Source organism: Pyrus communis, chromosome 16 (genome assembly GCF_963583255.1).
Source record: "Pyrus communis chromosome 16, drPyrComm1.1, whole genome shotgun sequence".
NCBI lineage: Eukaryota > Viridiplantae > Streptophyta > Magnoliopsida > Rosales > Rosaceae > Pyrus > Pyrus communis.
The window spans coordinates 563,215-584,268 of record NC_084818.1 but is presented as its reverse complement, the minus strand read 5'-3'; the positions used below and the strand labels follow the sequence as shown (position 1 = coordinate 584,268).

At 37.4% G+C, this 21,054-nt stretch overlaps 4 protein-coding genes across 8 annotated transcripts; 2 read left to right on the top strand and 2 right to left on the bottom strand.

The window, feature by feature from the left end:
* The first annotated feature begins 386 nt into the window (after window positions 1-386).
* On the top strand, window positions 387-2,251 carry LOC137720279 (nascent polypeptide-associated complex subunit alpha-like protein 2). The gene is made up of 4 exons (XM_068459325.1): window positions 387-578; window positions 688-790; window positions 1,311-1,429; window positions 1,524-2,251. The coding sequence occupies exons 1-4, from the start codon at window positions 492-494 to the stop codon at window positions 1,869-1,871; spliced, it is 657 nt and encodes a 218-aa protein (XP_068315426.1). The 5' UTR covers window positions 387-491; the 3' UTR covers window positions 1,872-2,251.
* A 614-nt stretch (window positions 2,252-2,865) lies between these two features.
* Window positions 2,866-4,408, top strand: LOC137720278 (nascent polypeptide-associated complex subunit alpha-like protein 2). Its single transcript, XM_068459324.1, has 4 exons — window positions 2,866-3,028; window positions 3,112-3,229; window positions 3,591-3,709; window positions 3,808-4,408. Exons 1-4 carry the CDS (start codon window positions 2,936-2,938, stop codon window positions 4,156-4,158), a joined length of 681 nt encoding a protein of 226 aa, XP_068315425.1. The 5' UTR covers window positions 2,866-2,935; the 3' UTR covers window positions 4,159-4,408.
* A 598-nt stretch (window positions 4,409-5,006) lies between these two features.
* LOC137719976 (uncharacterized) lies at window positions 5,007-10,058 on the bottom strand. 5 transcript variants are annotated; one of them, XM_068458961.1, is made up of 7 exons: window positions 9,898-10,035; window positions 9,623-9,669; window positions 8,668-9,368; window positions 6,963-8,536; window positions 6,719-6,835; window positions 6,428-6,602; window positions 5,007-6,336 (listed from the first exon to the last, which is right to left on the bottom strand). In XM_068458961.1, exons 3-7 carry the CDS (start codon window positions 9,359-9,361, stop codon window positions 5,192-5,194), a joined length of 3,705 nt encoding a protein of 1,234 aa, XP_068315062.1. In that variant the 5' UTR covers window positions 9,362-9,368; window positions 9,623-9,669; window positions 9,898-10,035; the 3' UTR covers window positions 5,007-5,191. The 5 variants fall into 5 exon arrangements, with proteins under 5 accessions (XP_068315062.1, XP_068315060.1, XP_068315059.1 ...); XM_068458959.1 differs by having other exon boundaries at window positions 8,668-9,376; window positions 9,898-10,034; XM_068458958.1 differs by lacking the exon at window positions 9,623-9,669 and having other exon boundaries at window positions 8,668-9,376; window positions 9,898-10,058.
* A 7,189-nt stretch (window positions 10,059-17,247) lies between these two features.
* LOC137719453 (heavy metal-associated isoprenylated plant protein 24-like) lies at window positions 17,248-18,501 on the bottom strand. Its single transcript, XM_068458487.1, has 2 exons — window positions 18,179-18,501; window positions 17,248-17,722 (listed from the first exon to the last, which is right to left on the bottom strand). Exons 1-2 carry the CDS (start codon window positions 18,300-18,302, stop codon window positions 17,373-17,375), a joined length of 474 nt encoding a protein of 157 aa, XP_068314588.1. The 5' UTR covers window positions 18,303-18,501; the 3' UTR covers window positions 17,248-17,372.
* Window positions 18,502-21,054: the final 2,553 nt, after the last annotated feature.

Here is a 21,054-nt window from a genome sequence, read left to right as displayed (position 1 = left end):
CTTGAAAAAAAAATACTCAAAAAATTGGGTGATCGCAGGTTAGCCTGTGGTTAAGTTCCAGCAGGACTTTGCTTAACTGGACACATCAATTGGTAACCAAAATTTGGCATAATAAATTAGTGCCTTTAGAATTATCTCTGTCTTAATGTGATTGCAACATATAAATATGTAACTTAGGCTGGTTCCTGCTGTAAGTATGCTAAATTTCTTGCACCCGAGTTTGAATTTTCTTAATACAACACACGTGATTTAGTTATTGACCGTGTGCCAAGATATGAATGTGGGCAACGTTACAAGCGAACAAAATAAACGAAAAGCCCATATGGCGGGCCCACATGTAACAAGAAACCCTTTGCCCTCGCGAATCATCATCCATCTCCATCACGCTGTCTCTATATACGCGCTGCTGCTCCTGCCCCTGCCGAACGGCTAAGACTTGTTCCCCTTTATCCGTTTCAGAATTTCCAGAGTTCCGCCGAGGAACACAAAAGATGTCACCGGCTCCACTGGTTCAGCAGGAAGCCGCCGCAGCCGACGAGGTCTCCTCCGTCGAGCAGCTTCTCAAGAGCTCTAATCCGGTAAAGCTCTTCCCTTTTGCTCTTTTTTGTGGGGATTAAATAATTTGTTTTCATTTTCCGTTTTTGTTTATTTACTAAACTTTGAATGGTGGACTGGTATTATTGGTAGAACAAGGAGGAAGACGAAGTGGTGGTCGAGGACGTGAAGGACGACAATGACGAGGACGAGGACGATGACGAGGACGACGATGATAAGGAAGACGGCGCTCAAGGTTGCTCTTTTTTCCTTCTTGTCTCTTCGATTTTACGGCATATTCGTCATTTTGTTTCTGCTGTTTATTTGTTCTCCGTGCTTCCTGAATGTTCTCTGTTGCTTGGAGTTTTGGATTTGTTACGAATGTTAGCAGCACGCAGAGGATGAAAAGTTCAGATTTTTATAAAAGCTATGGAAATATTGAGAGCATAAAAGTTTTCTTGGCTGATTTTGATGTTAGTTTTTGAGATGTTTTCGACCCGAAACGTAGATGCATGATTTTGTGTTCATTTGTGCTAATGTTTCTAGGATTCATGTAGCCGACCCCACTTAGTGGGATAAGGCTTGGTTGTTGCCGTTGTTGTTGTTTTGACACGAAGTGTAGTTCAGTTTGTTCTGAACTGTAAAGATTCAAACCGTTTTCGTTCATTTATGCTACGGTTTCTTTGTGAGCCTGATTGTTTTTGGTGTTTGATTACAATGAGTATGTGTTATTTATGTTGTCCTTAAAGTGATCTTGATTAGACGATGATGAACAGGTGGAAGTGAGGCTTCGAAGCAGAGTAGAAGTGAGAAGAAGAGTCGAAAGGCAATGTTGAAGCTTGGGATGAAGCCTGTTACCGGCGTTAGCAGGGTTACCATCAAAAGGACCAAAAACGTAAGTTGATGTTTGGTTTCCAGTTGGTGCAATTGGGATATTGTTGTATCATGCTCGATATTCATTGTTTGTTTGCTATTTCTTGGTGTTTAAGATACTATTTTTCATCTCGAAACCTGATGTGTTCAAGAGTCCAAACTCTGACACCTATGTCATATTTGGCGAGGCCAAGATTGAGGATTTGAGCTCCCAGCTTCAGACACAGGCTGCTCAGCAGTTCAGGATGCCAGACATGAGTTCTGTGATGGGGAAACCAGAGATTTCGGCAGCAGCTGCTGGAGCTCAGGATGAAGAGGAGGAAGAGGTTGATGAAACCGGGGTGGAGCCTAGGGACATTGATTTGGTCATGACACAGGCTGGGGTATCGAGGAGCAAGGCCGTCAAGGCGCTCAAGACTCACAGCGGGGACATTGTCAGCGCTATCATGGAGCTGACCACATAATTGGCCAATGTCAATAGTTTTTGTCATGCTCATTGTTTACTTGATGAGTGTTTTGAATCAGTGTCGTGTCGGTCATTGGTTTTTGTAGCTCAATCGGACGCCCGTCTATGTGTATCTGGATTGTGCTTCTCTTTTCTTCTGAGGACTCAAAACATTGGCAGTGATGGCTTTCAGGTTTTCTGATGTACTTCACTCCTGAGTCATGAGTTTTTAAAGTTTTCTACGTTCATCTTTTAATTCTTCCTCGTAAGAGTTGTCTGCTTCATGGATTAGGATGTACTTCACTGTTTAATTAGAGACGAGATTTGACCAACTAGTACTAATGATACCAACAGGATCCTCTCCGGATTCTTTTGGTAAGGATTCTAGAGATTCGTAAATCGTGTTTGTTCATTGTACATTGTGCGGTCAATTTTACTTGTAAATAAGCAGTTCATCAAATCTCGCATCTTATCAAACAGTGTCTATAGGATAGCATGGTTTATGTTGTCATATAGTGTTACTCTTCGGTAATATTCATTTTTACTTATAAATAAAGAGTCTTAAGTTTGTCTGTCGTAATAAACTCTTACCAATAACAAGAATCAATAAACAAAAAACAAAAACAAGTAAACACAACGGGGTGGTCCAGTGGTTTAGACGAATTCCAGGACTATATATCATATGACACGTTGTAAGTTCAATCTATGTCATTAGTAAATCATACGATGATGTTCATAAAAGGCTAAAATCCTCTTTAAGTCTTTTTAGCCGCCGAAAATATGAATTGCTGTACGAAGCCATCAACTGATCCTATTTTATGAAAAGAATAAATCAAAACAAGTGGTGAACTACGGGATAAAAAATCAGTGTAAAACATTTTCCATCGGAAAAATATTGCAAGCGATTTAATGATTGGGCTTGGTGGTGCCGTCAAAAACTAGCGGGCCCATTCAGAAACCGAAACCCTTTGCCCTCGCGAGTCATTGTCTCTCTATACGCCGCTGCGTCAGCGTTACGAATTGCTTACACATCATATTTTTATCCGTTTCAGAGCTTCTAGTCTCCGCCGACATACGCGAAACATGTCACCTGCTCCACTGGTTCAGCCCGAGGCCGCGGCCGCGGCCGCCGAAGAGGTTGTCTCCGCCGACCAGCTTCTCAAGAACACTAATCAGGTAAAGCTCCTCCCTTTGCTTAACGTACCCATTTTTTGTTTGGTTTATATATGTTTCGAATACTGAGCTGCTACTGTTGTCAGAACAAGGAAGAAGAAGAAGTCGTGGTCGAGGACGTCAAGGACGACGACAAGGACGAGGACGAGGACGATGAGGATGAGGACGAGGACGACGATGATGATAAGGAAGACGGCGGTCAAGGTTTGTCCTTTGTTTTGCTGTTCTTATCGTTTCGATTGCTTGAAGTTTTGGATTTGTCATGGATGTCTTTGCGTTTTTTAAGGGCATGTTTGATGGGTAGGAGCATATAGAGGGTGAAAATATTAGAATTTTGCAAAAGCTATGGAAATAATGAGAGCGTAACAGGTAGCTCGAGTGATTTTGATGTTAATTTTGAAGTGTTTTCGGTAGAACCCAAAAGCCGAATCGTAGTTCTGTTTGTTGAAAACTATAAAGATTCAAACTTTTTCGTTCATTTATACAGTATTTTTTGCTGCTCAATCACAATGAGTATGTATTATATCTGTGTTGTGCTTCGAGCAATGTTAATTCGATGTAACAGGTGGAAATGAGTCATCGAAACAGAGCAGAAGCGAGAAGAAGAGTCGGAAGGCAATGCTGAAGCTGGGTATGAAGCCTGTTACTGGTATTAGCAGGGTTACAATCAAGAAGACGAAAAACGTAAGTTGCTGTTTGATTTCCGGTTCGTGAAATTGAGATATTGTTATGGCCAATGGAACCGTCGATGTTGATTGGTTGTTCTTTTTTGTGTGTTTCAGATACTATTTGTCATCTCGAAACCCGATGCCTTCAAGAGTCCAAACTCCGATACCTATGTGATATTTGGCGAGGCCAAGATTGAGGATTTGAGCTCTCAGCTGCAGACACAGGCTGCCCAGCAGTTCAGGATGCCGGACATGAGTTCTGTGATGGGGAAACCAGAGATTTCTGGAGCAGCTGCCGGACCTCAGGCAGATGAAGAAGAGGAAGAGGTTGATGAAACCGGGGTGGAACCTAAGGACATTGATTTGGTCATGACACAGGCCGGGGTGTCAAGGAGCAAGGCTGTCAAGGCTCTCAAGACTCACAGCGGGGACATTGTCAGCGCTATCATGGAGCTCACCACTTAATTTGTTATCCTCGTGCTCGTTGTCAGTTGATGATGAGTTTTTTTGAGTCAGTGTCGGTCGTTAGCTATTGTTGTCCAAACGGACGCTCGTCTATGTGTGGATTTATTGTGCTTTTCTTTTCTTTTGTGGACTCAAAAGACATTGGTAGTGAGGTCTTCTGGTTTGCTGATGTACTTCACTCCTATGTCATGAGTTTTTAAGGTTTCCATTTCGTCTTTTAAATCTTCCACATTAGGGTTGTCTCTTGCAATTTGCTCGATCTCGCTTTGCTTTGTCAATGACATAGATCGAACCCTGGGGTTGTTTGGCAGCGAGTCTTAGTGCTCATTTGGATGTGTTTTTTAAATGATTGAAAGCGTTTTTAGTGAAGATGTTTTTAAAACCAATCATTTGTAGAAATGCAAGTAAATTCAGGAAACACTTATAGTGCTTCTTGCAGAAAGCACTTTGAAGTGCTTTTGAAACCAAAAACTATTTTCTCTAAAAGCGTTTTCAGTCATTTTAAAAGTACATCTAAACGAGCTCTTATTTTGTCATGTTAGAGGACATGGAATCGATGCCCTAAAAGGAGACGAGCTCTTACTTTGTCATGATAGAGGACGTGGAATCGATGCCCTAAAAGGAGCAACATGTGCAAGATTAATTCACCCTAACAAAGCTGGTACAGAATTGCAACATCATAAGCAATCGTCCGGCTGCGACGCCTGGATCCCGAGAGGACCCTTTTCGAACCTCGTCCTTAACGATTGTCTCCGCTAAGGTGCGCGGAGTAGTATAAAACCACACCCGGAGCTGCGAATGAACGTGTAATGAAATGCATGCATGCATCCATGCACCTGCCCACACACTATCGAAGACTTGATCGTCATTACATAATTGTAGAACACATACGTTCCGAAATATTCAAATTACGTTCACAAACTTTGTACAAAAATATCGTATCCAGAGTCATTTAGTTTGGAAATAAACAAAAGAGGAGAGAGAAATCATCCACCACCCAGGAAGGGGTGTTTTCTTTCCAGCATCAGGTTCTTCAGTTCTGCCCCCAAACCTCCTCCTTCATGACATGTTCCCAATCCGAGGAAGAGCTATCGTACCAACCTGCCGGAAGCAGATTCCCAGGCCTGTTGATCTTCTGATTATCTGTCGGTGGACCGCCCACGAACAGATGGAATTCCTTAGCAGCCACCATATTACCTTCACTACTGCCAGCTTCATGACTCTGCAAAATAGGTTGCTCCTTCAGTTCTGAACCTTCACCCTCCGATCTCTTGCTAATAAACGGCCAGGGGTTTCTCATACCAGCATATCCAAGACCACCAGTTTCCGGCAGTTGCTGCCCTTCTGAATGCATGTAAGAGTTGTCAATCCGGGATTTAAGGATCTGAAGCCTCGACATAACAGAATCCTCACAGTCGTTTCCCCGGTCGGTCGTGCTAGAACGAGGAGAATCATGGATGTTGATCTCGGGCATTAAGCTATCACTCGTGTTAGGTGCAACTGCAGATATCTTGGGGTCGGGAAGATGTTGCCCTTCAGTATGCAAGTCAGCGTAGTTTTCAATCCGGGATTTGAGGATATGAAATCTGGACAGAACAGAAGCCTCGCAATCATTTGATTGGCTGGTCGTGATTGAAATGGAAGAATCCTGGAAATTGAACTCAGGTCCCGAAAAATCACTTGCGTTGGGTGCAATTATGTCACTCTTGGGTTCAAGACACACATTGGAGCTGGATGATTCCTCCATATTGGCAGAACTAATGAATTTCGATTTCTCAACCCGGTCTTTTATGATACGAAATCTGGCCATAACAGAAGCCTCGTAATCATCTGTCATCCCAACTGTATCTGATGTAGGAGAATCCTGAATGGAAATACCAAGTGAGGATAAGTTACCATTTACTTCAGATGGAATATTATCAACCTTGTTCGGTTCAGAAACCTTGGAGCTGGATTCACCCCCATTGGCAGCACCGATCGAATTTGTGTTCTCAACACGGTCCCTTAGGATACGAAATCTTGCCAATACATCATCTTCCTGACTTAATACAGGTAAATCCTGGAGATTTGAAGTTGGACAATCCTGAGCATCAGGCGTCAATGGGTTAACTGGGTTTGAGTCAGGGGAAACATCAGCCATTGATTGCTTCACCATATCTGCATTATATTCAAAGCCGTCTGAAACACAAACACAATCATAAAATAAAGATAAGATCAAAGTTTATCATTTATAGGTATAAAACTACGGCCGTAATGAAAGAGCATAAACCTTCGGATTTCTCTGCCTTGCACTTATCCATTTCAATCTTTACACGATTAAAGCGAGCTTTATAATTAATGGAACATAATACAGCTTCAGCCTCAAGCCATAGATTCTTGTACAAGAGGGCTTGAGGGTCTGTTTCCTCAGCCTGAAAATTCTCACTAAGAATATTCTTTATAGCCTGAAAAACCAAGGTCCATGGCAAAATAAGTAGCTAATTTTTTTGTACTACCTCATCCCTCAACGGCAAGCAATATAACTTGACATTTTACTTTATGATGCTAGGTATAGGGGTACCTGAGTCATTTTATCTTCTTTCGCCATGTTTTTGTCACTTTTCACAGAAACAGAACCTGTAACTTCATCCTGAATGTTAGAGGCAGATGCCAATGGGACCCTGTCTACACTCACAACCTGAAGAAATTATTCAGCCAAGCAAAACATTATTATAGAGTATGAGGTAGTAACTGCATGGTGAAGCACCCGCTATTCATTTGAAGGTTTAGTCCCAAATAAGATTCCAAAAACTTAAGCAGCATACCTTATTATGCTCTATGAACTCTCCGTTCCACTGAGAAGTATTTTGCTGGAACGATGGCATTTCCTGTGTCGGTGACAATTTCTCGCTGTTCTTTGATATGCAGATATGCAGGTTATTGATCACGGCTTTTATTGCCTCGATATCATTTTTCTTCAATTGAACCAAGCCATATGAACAATTACTAAGCAGCAATTCTGACAAGCTATTCATTGTATCAACCAGCATCTGTGCACCCACTTTCAGCATAGAATCTTCCCCATCAGATTTGGAAAGCTTAGTAGGTGCTTCCTCCACAGATGAACACAATATATTTTCTACAGCATGAGAAGGCACATGCAATGAACCATATTCCATAGTGTCACTGACATTCAGTTTAACATCTGGACCACAAGTCAGTGTTGTTTTCTTCATTTCCACTGCTAATCCGTCTTCTCCACCACAACCTTGTTCCATTGTGTGAGAATGGCCAAAGAGACCAAAGGAGTTTTCCCCATTCCCTGATTTATGGAGGACATTTCTGTAACTTGGAGGTCCTCTACCATGGCTTGTTTCTGAGTCATAAGTGGTCTTCGCGGTATCATCTAATTTATGTTCTCCAAAAGCTGAGTTTTCAACTGAATATCTCTTCAAAGGAAGGGTCACACCCTTTTCCAGCCACCCAAGATCATGGTATTCAACGGTGTTCTTGATAGGCTTTTGGGAGGAAGCATTTTCCGCAGCGTTTAGTGGAAAAATCGGTGGCATTGGAAAATGCAAACCATTGTAGTCCTCTAGTTTCTTTATCTGTTCTGGAACCCCTTCTTCAGAGGATTCAAATGGAGAAAACCGACTACCAGGAACTCCTTTCCAGCAAGGCGAGTCCACAGCTGGATTATTAGGATCTACATTGTCAGATGAACTCGGAAACGAATTGACGGTTTCATTTGTATTAAGTGCCACATTAAAAGCACCAGAACTAACATGAGGATTTTCCAGTCCAGACTTCACTTTAAACACATGATCCCATGGACTCTTGTTGAGACTTCTATTATTTGACAGCTCTTCTTTTCTTTCTGCAAAGAAGCTATCATTTATTCCAAGAACACTGTCAAGTTGGCTTGAACTGAAATGACAGTTGCCTTCAGAAACTTGTGGCTGACGAGACTCTTGTACACTAGAAAGATAATAGTCATCATGACCTATCTCAGCTGCATCACTTCTGAAATTCAACCTTTTGAACAGACCTATCTCTGGTTCTGAAGATTTAGTGCCAATAGCTGGAATTCTAGTGGCAAGGGCAGAGGACAATTTTGAAGTGGACGAAATATCATCCATACTAGCATCATGCTGTTGTTGCTCAGAGAATACACTGTACGGTGCTTTACAGTTTGTGGTGTTCATGACAAATTGTGAGGATGATGGCTTAGTATGGATTTCTGGAACTACTGAAAAGGATCCCGTGACATCAGCAGGGATGAATTTGGAATTTTTCACCAAAAAGGATTTATCACCTAAGTGCTCTGCACTTACAGATCCACCATGCTTTTCCCAACCCTGAATATTGATACCATGTGATGCTTCTTCACATGAGGGGTCTGCACATTATACAGATAGTAAGGGGAAAATAAAGTAGGGTTGCATAACAAACAGGAGGTGAACAAAAAAAGAAAAGAAAAGTAGTTGCACTGGAAAAATTCCATAGACGCATAACTTGGGGAAGACATACCTTGGTTCATGTAATTCTTGTACAGTGATGAGCCGGAAACATCAGTCTTCTTTGAGCAGAAATTTCCATTAATGTCTCCCTGTTTACCATGCTCCCATTCCCACAAGCCACCCCACTGGGTGGTATACTTTGGATCAGAAGGGTTTTGAGTGTAATCATTGTGAGAGGAGCTATCCAAGGGAGCAAAATGAGTACTAGACAGCCAATCATAACTCGGCTGACTAGGAACCACCATGGGGGGAACACTCGGAACTGTTGAGGATAGATAAGAGGGATAATAAGGTTTGGCCTCAACAAAACTAGTTGCAGCAGCATTGAAGGATTGATCGTACTTAAACGTACTGGGAGAAGTTGTGGTAATAGTGTTCAAAGCAGGCAAGTTTGTATTGGATGGTTCAACAGTCTGCAGGCCTGCATATCCATACGCATTCGATGGAGGAATTGAATTGAGATCTGGGGTGGGATTGGCAAAGAAATTAGATGGGGTAGTGGTCGGGTGAGAAGGAAGCCAATTGTGCAAAGAAGAATTCATGGGGGCAACATAAGGTGGCTCAGTCACATCAAGTGAGCTTGACATGGGTTTTGGCACAGGCCGATCGACAGTAAAAGGTGGCGCTAAAGCCGATAAACTTGAAGGCGATGATGATGAATATGGATAAGATCCTCCAATTCCATAAGGCACAATTCCAGCCATTCTTAGACTTTGGTTCTAACACGCAAATTAAAGTAAATTGATCAAGATCCACTAAAATTAACATCAACTAAGAGATACTGAAATAAAAAGGTCAACCAGAGCTAAAATTTCCAAAAACATGAACATCACGACAAAAATCAAAACTTTATGAAGAAACCATTTGTCAAACACAATAAGGATTATCAAATAACAATGAAATTATTATGATCTTTGAGAATCGTGCGAAAAAAAAAAAATGAAACAATTGGTGATACTGCTTACAATATGATGACGATCAGAGCATCCGTTTTCAGCAATCACCCAATTAACTGGGTAAAACAAGAAGGAAATGAAAGCACAAAAGCTGTAAAATTTACAAAACAGTAGTATTCCCTTGAATATGTATATATATAGTTCTCTTGCTTAACTATATCCTACAGCTACATCAATAAGAAAACCCAGATTACAGAATATGGCAAGAACAGCAAAATCATAAACCAATCTGGAAATTAATCAAGAAATCTGAGATTTTGAATCAATTGGAGAGAAATTCATACCAGAGGAGTGACGAGTGAGGGAGGAGAGAGGAGAGAGAGAGAGAGGCAGAGACTGGTGGCAGAGTGTCCTCCGGGTCTTCACCGTCCAAGAGAAGCCAGGAAAAGGAGAATTTTGGGCTCAGAAGTCACCCTCTTTGGTTTTGGCCCTTGATTTACGCTTATCTACAAAGAAGCCTCTCTCATTTCGAAGAAATGATTTATCTCCCCCTACTTTTGACAATTCATTTTTCTTCCCCTGAACTTGTTTTCATCTCAAGTGCATTTTTGCTCACGTCCTAAAAGTGAGGTGATGCTCACTCTTCTTGTTTGTTATTGTTAAATTAATTTATTTTAATCGATCTAAAATACGAATATCACAATTTAAACTAATCTAACGACAATCGGTAGGAGTGATGCTCACTCTTACTTTAGGAGGTGGGTAAAAGTATTCCCTCCATTTTTTTTTTCAAATCGGCTGAAGATTCAACATTAACCTTCTGCGTTTGACATCTTAAGTTTGATTCTTTTACTCTCAGTATTGTTTGTATAAACAAAGTACAATGTTCAACTTTTATGTTTGCAAATTGTGAATCAGAAAAGAAAGATTATGGAGTTGTATGTATGAATCTAGGTCTTAAAATTGAAGTAATTCTTTAATGATGATCAAAATATTGTTTGACAAATCAATTCATATCATAACATGTAAATTAGTAATACCATATAACAATTTTTCATGATGAAGAATATTAATACATGAGACCCTAGTTTAAACAGTTTTAAATAAGGAAAAAGCTTGACCGCATGGTTGATCAAAATACATTTAAAATCATGAGACTCTTTATATTTTAATTTTGCACCAGTTTTATATTTCTCTAGTACGATATGTGAGTTGTCATAATTAGGTAATCATTTTCAGTGATAGACTTTATTATCACGAGCTTCATTGCAAAACTCGACAAGGTTTAGGTCCATACTTATGAGAGCAAAGGAGTTGTAAATGAACCAAAAGAGCGTCTGAGAGTGTGAGTCGTTGGGTGGGACAACTCTCAGAGAAAATGCAGTGCATCTTCTTCAACCATCTTTCATGACTCGTTTCTATCGTTTGCAACTAATTGTCAAGTGAGAAAAAGTTTAAAGATAGCTCAAACTAATTAGCTACTAAACCAAATTTGAACATGTCACAAAATATAATTTGTATTCTCAAAATTTCAACTCTATTTATAATTATTTAATTAACTACTGTTTTAGTCAAGTCGTTGGAAAATCTTCAAGATTAAATGTCCACACCGACAGCTTTCTCTATTATTTTTTATGATTCAAACTTGTGAATGGTTAGACCGACCAAGCAAGCAGTCGGAGGCATGGAGTGTTTGTGGTTTTGTTTCTTAGTTCATGTTCACATAACATATATAAATATAAATATATATTGATATACATATGATCTGAATTATTATAAAGCTACCTGATTAAGAGTCCTGATTAATGAATCATGGATAATCAATCATAAAATTTGTCACCTTTTGTTCCGTCCCATCATTCAAGGGTTTTTTTTTTTTTTTAATTATTTTTTTATATTATAAGTTTGAACACGTAAACTGAAGACTTACAAATGTCCCGACTAAAAAATGTGACTATGAGACAAAGACTCAAGACAAAAAAGATAAAAGAAGACCTAGGAACACTTAGTTAGAGACTTTAAGAAAAGATATAGTATTTGGAGCTAACGAAATATATGACGCAAATTCGAACGCTGTGGTGTTCAGTGTTCTAGTATTTGTACGGCCGATTGCATGGGATAAGTATTGGTTTTTGTTTTATATTATAGGTTATATGTCATTTGTCAGTTAAGATATTGAAGCAGTCAAGCAAATATACCTAATAACTGCAAAAGAAATTAGATTTATGTCTAATTTTATCAAATTGTTTTCTTGCATTAGTTTATTTGTTTACCAATTTTAGTATAATTTAAACGATATATATGTCTCAAAGCATTTTTACTGATAACGGGCTATATTCCATTGACACAGCTTGAGGCTTGATCTGCAATCAATAGAATATTAATAATCTTAAATCAGGAAATTAATTAGTTAATCATCATTTGATCTCTATTACGGATACAAAAGAGACTAATTAATCAACAAAAACCTGCTGCCTGCAATATAAAACTTGTATAATATATGATCCAAGATTACATATGCATGTATGACTAATTACGATAAATTAAACTAATAGAAGATTACTGCAGAAAACAAAGAATTTCATATACATACACCGTTTTCATGGAAGCATACTGCAGCATCCAAAAATGAATGCAGATAAAGTAACCAAATAAAAAAGATATCAATGAAAGACGTGCAAATTAAGCAACCAATTAGAGAAAGAAAGCCGCCCAATCCATCTCAGGATCGTGTATCCATCAGTGATGTACTAGCTTAAAAATATAGATAAAAGGAAGAAGCAGCGTCGTGAGTGGACGCCGGCCGAGAAGCTAGACGAAGATTATTCACGAGATCACGAAAACTGGTATTGTGCCGCCTTGCTGGTACGAGCTCCTCCGCCATCCTCGCAAGGGCTGCCGTGTATAACCCTAGCAGCTCTGCAACAATGCCTACCCTTATCATCCCTTCTTTTATAATTAATTTTCTCACCCCCGCAAATTGTAGAGCCTCCGTTCAAGAGAGCGAGAGCGGCTACTGAGGGAGAGGGAGAGAGAGGTATTGATTGGTAGGTAGCTATATAGTTAGCAATTACCGCCTTCAAAGCTTTGTTTCAAAGTCCTAGATGGTTGGTGACTTTATATATACCTTTTAGTTGGTGTAACGTGTGGGTTTTATTTAGCCAATTTTGATTTTAAAGGTAATGGATATCAGGTGAGGTGACGGCAAAAAATGCATATAAATCCATGTAGATTATGCATACAGATTATATTTTATCTCTGGTTGGATTTTCAACTTTCTGGTATCTTCTATTTATTTTCCGATCGAGTTAGGCATAATGTGGATTATGGACGAAAATTACCATATGGTGAGACTTCTTCACCCAGATTACGTACACGGTAATCACATTTCTGGTCAGCTTAGGCGTAAATTTTAATGATTAAAGCGGTATTAATCACGTTTTGTTCGCCTGGTTATAAGACTTTTGTTTGTACTCACCTCACCACTTTTTGTTGGCTGATGTGGCAAGAACCCAGTGGAGGGTTTTGGATGGATGGGCGTGAAGTGGCTTAAAAGTTAGAAAGTTTTTGTGTACTAACCATATTTTTATGCTTGAGAATTCGCATCAAATCAGCAGGGGAAAATGAGGAAAATGCCATGTGGTTCTGCTTTTTGTTGCTTTCCCACAAGTATCTAACTTAACATATGTGATTTTCGTGCATTTGTACATGCATATGTCATTTTATTTAGGTAGTATTACAATTCTGAATTGCAGTAAATTGGTAACTATATGGGCACATGATCATCATGCTGACCCTACCAAAGAGTTAACAAGGAATAAACTTGTCAAATCGTGCCAAATAATTTTAAATATAAAGAGAAAGAGGGGATAGATAAGACCAGTACCCAATTTCTTCTGACTACCAAAGTGAGAGGATGCCGATCAATGGAGGAAGTCTGGTTTACGAACCACTACAGTGAGATTTTTACATATCGATTTGACTCGGTCTTCTTATTTTGGGTGTGTTATCACGAGTGTATACTTATTTTAACTCTCTATCTCAAGTAGAGGGATAACTAAGTTTTAGCGGTAATTAAACAATACCAGCACTACTACAAAAGGGGGCTATAGTGTCGGAGGGTGGTGTCGCTTTAATCTAATATAGTAGCGGATTAGGCAGTTGCGACACTAACTGAACATGACGTCGGATTTACTGTCGCTTATAAGCGTTATTAAATGTTTATGTCGCTTTTAAACCGACGTAAACATTATTTTAATAATTTTTAAATACTAGTGTCGCTTTTAAGCGACATAAAGTGTGTATATATATTAAATTATATATATATATATTAAATTAAATTTTATATCCCTAAAAACTATAATAATTATATATATATATATTAAATTAAATTTTAAAAAATTAGTGATCATTGGATTGGCTTAAATATACATACGATTCAATTTCTTAAGTGTTATACATACAAAATAAATAAATTTAAATCTACTTAATATATATATATATATACACACACACCATTGAACTTGATTGGATACGAATTCTATGAAACTAATTTCGACAGTTATAAACGAAAAATCACGATTTAACGGTTATTTTAACTCTGATTTTGATGATTTTTTACAGCTACACTCCTAACCCTATATGAATACAATGAATGGATTCGATCTTCAAATTAAAATATTTACACAAGTGGATACCACAAAATCTTATGTTATACTTAATGAAAGTATAAATAAACTCTAAGTGTTAGTCAATCTATTGTTTTGATGGGATACAAATTCTCCGAAACTAATTTCAACGATCCCAACCGTCAAACTTGTTTGCATATGCTTCAAGATCACATCAGCAAAAAATCACAAAAAACAAACATTCAGAGATCAAGTAACGAGACAAAGCTTTTCGACGGTTATAAACGAAAAATCACGATTTAACGGTTATTTTAACTCCGATTTTGATGATTTTTTACAGCTACATTCCTTGACCCTATATGAATAGAATGAATGAATTCGATCTTCAATTTAAAATATTTACACAAGTGGATACCACAAAATCTTATGTTATACTTAATGAAAGTATAAATAAACTCTAAGTGTTAGTCAATCTATTGTTTTGATGGGATACGAATTCTCCGAAACTAATTTCAACGATCCCAACCATCAAACTTGTTTGCATATGCTTCGAGATCACATCAGCAAAAAATCACAAAAAACAAACATTCAGAGATCAAGTAACGGGACAAAGCTTTTCGACGGTTATAAACGAAAAATCACGATTTAACGGTTATTTTAACTCCGATTTTGATGATTTTTTACAGCTACACTCATTGACCCTTTATGAATAGAATGAATGAATTCGATCTTCAAATTAAAATATTTACACAAGTGGATACCACAAAATCTTATGTTATACTTAATGAAAGTATAAATAAACTCTAAGTGTTAGTCAATCTATTGTTTTGATGGGATATGAATTCTCCGAAACTAATTTCAACGATCTCAACCGTCAAACTAATTTCACTATCAATTGATGGACAGAGTGTGGAGTGTGTGTGCTGTATAGCGCACAAATATGGCCCTCAACTTTTATTATTTTTTTGCTCTTGTGTAATACAAATTCTCAGAAGTATCCTTCCAATTAATTGAAGAGATCTTATTTTGGGACCAGGAGGTATTATACGGAATATATGTTTTCTTTTTTAGAAGAAAAAACCAGGTGGTTTGACTTGTGCAAAAATGGTGCTTTGCACACCCAAAAACCTACCCTTATATGAGTGTCGCTTATAACCGACACTAAATTATTTTTTTAAATATTTTGAAATCCAATGTCGCTTTAAATTAGTTTTTTTAAATATTTTGAAACCCAGTGTCGCTTTTAAGCGACATATTGATTTAAATTAGTTTTTCGTTTTATAACCATCGAAAAGTTCCATAGAATTTGTATCCCATCAAGTTCAATGGTGTGTGTATATATATATATATTTATTAAGTAGATTTAAATTTATTTATTTTGTATGTATAACACTTAAAGAAATTGAATGGTATGTATATTGAAACTGATCCAACGGTCACCAATTTTTAAAATTTAATTTAATATATATATATATATAATTATTATAGTTTTTAGGGGTATAAAATTGTTACATTAATATATATAATTATTATAGTATTTTTTAGGGTTATAAAATTAATATATATAAAATTATAGTATTTGAAATATTAGGCGGGAAATTTCCCGCTTGTTTGAATGGATGGAGAGACTTAGTGTCGGTTTTAACCGACGCTAGTGTCATTAAAGCGACGCTATGTGAATTTCAAAAAGTGTGTCAGAAGTTGGCGTCGGTTAAAAGCGACGCTAGTTTCATTAAAGCGACGCTAGTTTCATTAAAGCGACGCAAGTTTCATTAAAGCGACGCTATGTGAATTTCAAAAAGTGTCAGAAGTTTGTGTCGGTTTAAAGCGACGCTAGTTTCATTAAAGCGACGCAAGTTTCATTAAAGCGACGCTATGTGAATTTCAAAAAAAGTGTCAGACGTTTGCGTCGGTTTTAACGGACGCAAACTAAGTACCCATATTTAAACCCCTCTCTTTCCCATTTCAACCGTGCTTTCATTTCTCCCCCAATTTCAGACTTTCTTCTTCTCCTTCCCCATTTCATCTGTGCGTCCCCTTCTTCCTCCTTTTCATTTTTTCCTCAACTCCTTCCCCGTTTGCTTTGGATCACCAGTTTGCAGATCAACATTCTGAAGAACTCCAATTCGAGGAGGAAGAGCTTGAAGGTGGTTCATTTTTAAATTATTATGATTATTAATTTTAGTTTCTATTTTGTATTCTAAATAGTTTTATGCTTAAATTGAAAATTTATTTTTGTTTCTTGGTTTTTAATTGTTTTTTTTGTATTTATGCATGTTGGATCTGAAGAGCAAGGACACTGGAAATCGCAGATCCATAATTTTTTAAAGGTATAAAACCTGAGTTTAATCTATAGAGATTAGAGCCTTAATGTTGAAGTAGTAAAGTATTGGAGCACTGATCTGATGGCAAGCATGGCAGCATGGAGTTGCTAGTATTATATATGGCACTATGGAGCTACAAAATATGTGGTCTTCGACAAAGGCAAGCACAGGAAAGCATGGAGGATGAATTTTTGTAAATTATATGGAATGTTAGATGTAAAACATTTGTATATTATGGCACTATTTTTCTTTTGAATTATTTTTATTATTGTTTGTTTTGGCCTAAAATTGAAATTTATTATTTCGATTATATAATTTTTTTTGAGTTATAATTATTTGAGAACGAATACAGAAACAGATTTCGACTTTTTTTTTAAATTATTATTATCAAAGGTGGTGTCGCTTTAAATCATCACTAGTTTGCATATTTTATTTATTTAATTGTTCTCTAACGTCGCTTTAAACCGTCACTAGTTTGCATATTTTATTTAGTTAATTGTTGACTAGCGTCGCTTTAAACCGACGTTAACATCAGCGTCGCTTTAAACCGACGTTGCGTAGTGGCGGATTAAGCGAACAAAGCGACGCTGAAGCCCTTTAGTGACGGTAGCAATGGCGTCGCTATTCCAATCCGACATTGCAGTGTTTTATGTCGGATTTTTGCCAAATTTCCGACAGAAATCGAGGTTTCTTGTCGGTTTTTGGTCCGCCGGTGATAGCCTATATTGTGGTAGTGCAGCTTCTACTGGCAGATGATTAAATTCCACACAACTAAAGTACATAGTAGTTATCCAATCCAAATTGCAACAAGAGGAAGGCAGCAAGCATTATCTTCTTTTACATTTTCTTATCGATCGTTGTATATAATCAATTAACGTTGAGCTTCAGCCTTGAGGGTAATGAATAAGACCTATTGAAAACTTTCTTCCATGGAGTCCATGCTTTCCAGCTCAAAGATCGAACCCTAATCAGAGCCAAAGAAGGCTTTGTGTATTTACCACTTGAAGTATTATGAATAGGAGAAGGAGAGGAAGGTGGTGGTGTTGTCACCGCTGGTGGTTCTGGTGATTGATCTTCTAAGGCGATGTTGTCTTTAGGGTTCCAAAAACATGCGTGTTTTCTCTTGCTCCTTACAGTTGCAAGCACATCGTATTTGTTGCATATTCCCCATACCGTCACCTTTTGTTCGTTATAATCCACCTTCACTGAGTATATCCCTGCACGTACATATAAATATTGTTACAACACAACATTAGTTAGGGTTTAGTTCACACTTTTACTGCTGCTTAATACCCCAACTGGACCAACCCAGACTGTAAAATGAGTGAAAACCCTAATGTATAGCCACAGGCCCACAAAAATTATCTAATTTCAGGCTGCAATTTTGCGAAGGGCCTAGGATATCAGACATAGTCAAACTAAACGACTGCTACTATAATGTCTCACTCATGACCTGGGCGGGCACACACAACACAACAAATTAAAACATAAAACTTGAGGGGACTGACCACCTTGCAATGTTGCATTGTTAGGTTGAAGAAAATGTTAGAAAATATTAGTACTTTAGATTTATATGTGCTATGACTTCCAACTGAAATACCTGAGAAAAATATCGACAATGGTGGCGCTTAGCAATATATCATAATATGTACGTATAGAGAGGTATAGTTTACCTTTGAGATAGGAGAGGGTCTTCTTTATTTTCTTCTCACATCCATGAGAATAGAGAGGAACCATCATCTCCACATACTGCGCTTCTACGTTTTTGCAGGCAGGAACAATTTGCATATCGGCCATATCGAAATCCAAACTCTAATTTAATTATATAAAGCTTCAAGATGTATGCATGCATGCAAGAGATTGTTGTTCCTGTTGTTCTTGCATGGTTTTTTGAGATGTTCCCCTTATTGTTTATCTCTATGTATCATCACATTTTCAAGGCTTTATATAGGATTAAGTTACTAGACATTGTAGGAGGTCGACGTCCTCAGCTAAGTATTCCTGGACATCTTTACAAAAGAATGGGTATAGCTAGGCTGATCGAGTGTGTTTTTTTTTTTTTTTTATCATGGTTATGTTTAAGCTTTACCATGCACGGCTGCTGATTGACCAGTTCGTATGATTAAAGATTATTAAGCAATAATATTCCTGATTAAAGATTATTAAAGATACTTTGATTAGAGAAAATCTTGGTTTGGATATTGGAAGGATGTGTCAGCAGCGCTTGGATATACAAAAAAAGTGCATTGTGTGTGTGTGTGTTGATCTCCCTTTCATGCATGCATGCATATCTGCTGGTCGTTCAGTTTTATATAGTTTTCAGATTATGACTCCCATGTGGCTTGTTTTCCTTATCAACCAAGTTTGGCTTTCAGACTTTGGAACTTTCAACAATACTACTTTTAATTATTAATTATCTTAATCCTGATTAAATTTAACATCTCTCAATCATGTAATTCCTCTCGAGATAAACATTCGTACTCACTGCACCATGTCATCATTTTGCGCTCTTATTGGTTATGCCGCCGTGCACATGCATGCAAGTTTTATTTTTTAATTTCTTGATCGTACCAGAACAGATGAACCCTAATATCCCTCAAATGCCTAAAAGTCTAGAAAGTACCAATATTGAAAAACGCTAGGCTAGTCCCACAGTAAAAGTGGTTTTCTAGCTACTTTGTTTAGTTGCGTTGAGAATAATCAAGAAGTTAAGATACGTATGCTTTATTTCGAGTGAAAAAAGTAGCTTCTGAAGTTTTAAAGTTTTGATTTTCATTGATGCTTTAATCATCTTTCAGGCTTTAGCTTCTGACTTCTAATGTACACTTTGTTTTTTAACTATTTTTTTTCCTTAATTACCGTGCGTTATTATATAATAAGTTTGGTTTCTCACGAGTCTATGTAATTTAGGTCGACTATATTGAACCAAATATGTACAGAGAGTTAAGGGAAGAAAATTTCAAAGCCTAATTTGTTTGGGGATTTGTTATATTTTGCATTGGGGATTAATTTTCCGCTACGTAATATATATTGAACAAGGATACTATTTACGTTCCCTACATGAATTATAAAAGGAGAAGTATTTTGTTTGGTAAGATTACAAAATATATCTATATAATCGTCTGTGGCTTACATAACTAGTGTTTGATATTAACTAAAACATATTGTTAGTCGAGCATAGTATTTCGAATTAAGATTCTCTCACTCCAAATTCATCTCCTCTTTTTTTTCTTTTTATTCGAATGGTTACGGTTAAGCTAATATATTGTGTTGAATTTTTTATAAACCAAAAAAAAGTGTGAAAGAAATCAGAAAAATGAGAATTTGAAGTAGCAGAGAAAATCCTACTCCTCTCACACAGAGGGGACGATTGCTTTGAGTTATGCAATCACAACATTTCCTCCTCCTTCGGCCTTTTGGCTATCCGACGGAGCTCACATTGTATGTCTTCCACTTTTGAGAAGCAAATGACATGCATCGGTCGGCCATGGCGGGTGCGTGCATTGTTAAGCTTGTTTTGTCAAAGCGACAAAACGACAAATAGACAGGTGCGATGGCATCACCGTCTCTGCCACGCTAGAGTATTTGATTGTGGGTCCCGCTCATGGCTCTCTTTTAACGTGATGCCCTGGTGACTCGGATTTCAAGTACTAAAAGTTGGAGCCCACCATGTGAAACCCACACCACACCTCTGTTTTTATCTCAGGGAATCTCGACGGCCCCAATCAGATTTGTTTCCTGTTAACGACTTATCCAGATTACATGTGACATGCACAAACACAAAACCTGATTTTTGGATTTAATTACGTTAATTAATGGATAAAAAGATTAGATCATATGTTGGCTTTACAACCTTGATTAATTTGTAAACCGAAGACAAATGATTGCAACAAAAAATATTCGTTCGTCATCATGAACCGAATATTCACGAGTCAGAAACTATTTCCTCTAAGAAAAATGGTAAGGAAACTTAAAAGTGAGATTAATTCTCTATCATTTTATGTTTTAATATTCATTTTATAATGTTGGCATATATATAAACGTTAAATTGTGAGGTTACATAGAGTTAATAAAGAATCTCACTTTGAGAGAGTTTGATTAGCGTTTATGTTCCTCTAATCCATTTCGTGTGTAGTTTTCACTTAAGAGGGCATCTCATGAGACATGATCTAACTGTATGATATTAACATGTGCTGCATGCATGAAAAAATAGCACACAAATCTTGTGTAATTCTTGTTCACTTGCTTTGGTTGTTCCAGCATTTGCTTGACCTGGTTCAATTTTTTGAGCAAGTGATTTGTGATTTATTTGAAACAGATCACGTGACGTTATTATTTCAAACATACATATTTAATTTTTTAATTAAAATAGCTTAAAAAGCCAACTTTTACGTAACTAAATAACCCTTTGTGCCGCCTTGCACGTTTACAAATACCAGAAATTTATTCTTCCTACAATATGCTTGTGTACCTATTTTATTATGTATTTATATAGTTCATTTACATTTTATAAAACGTGAATAAGTAACTATATAATATGATAACAAAA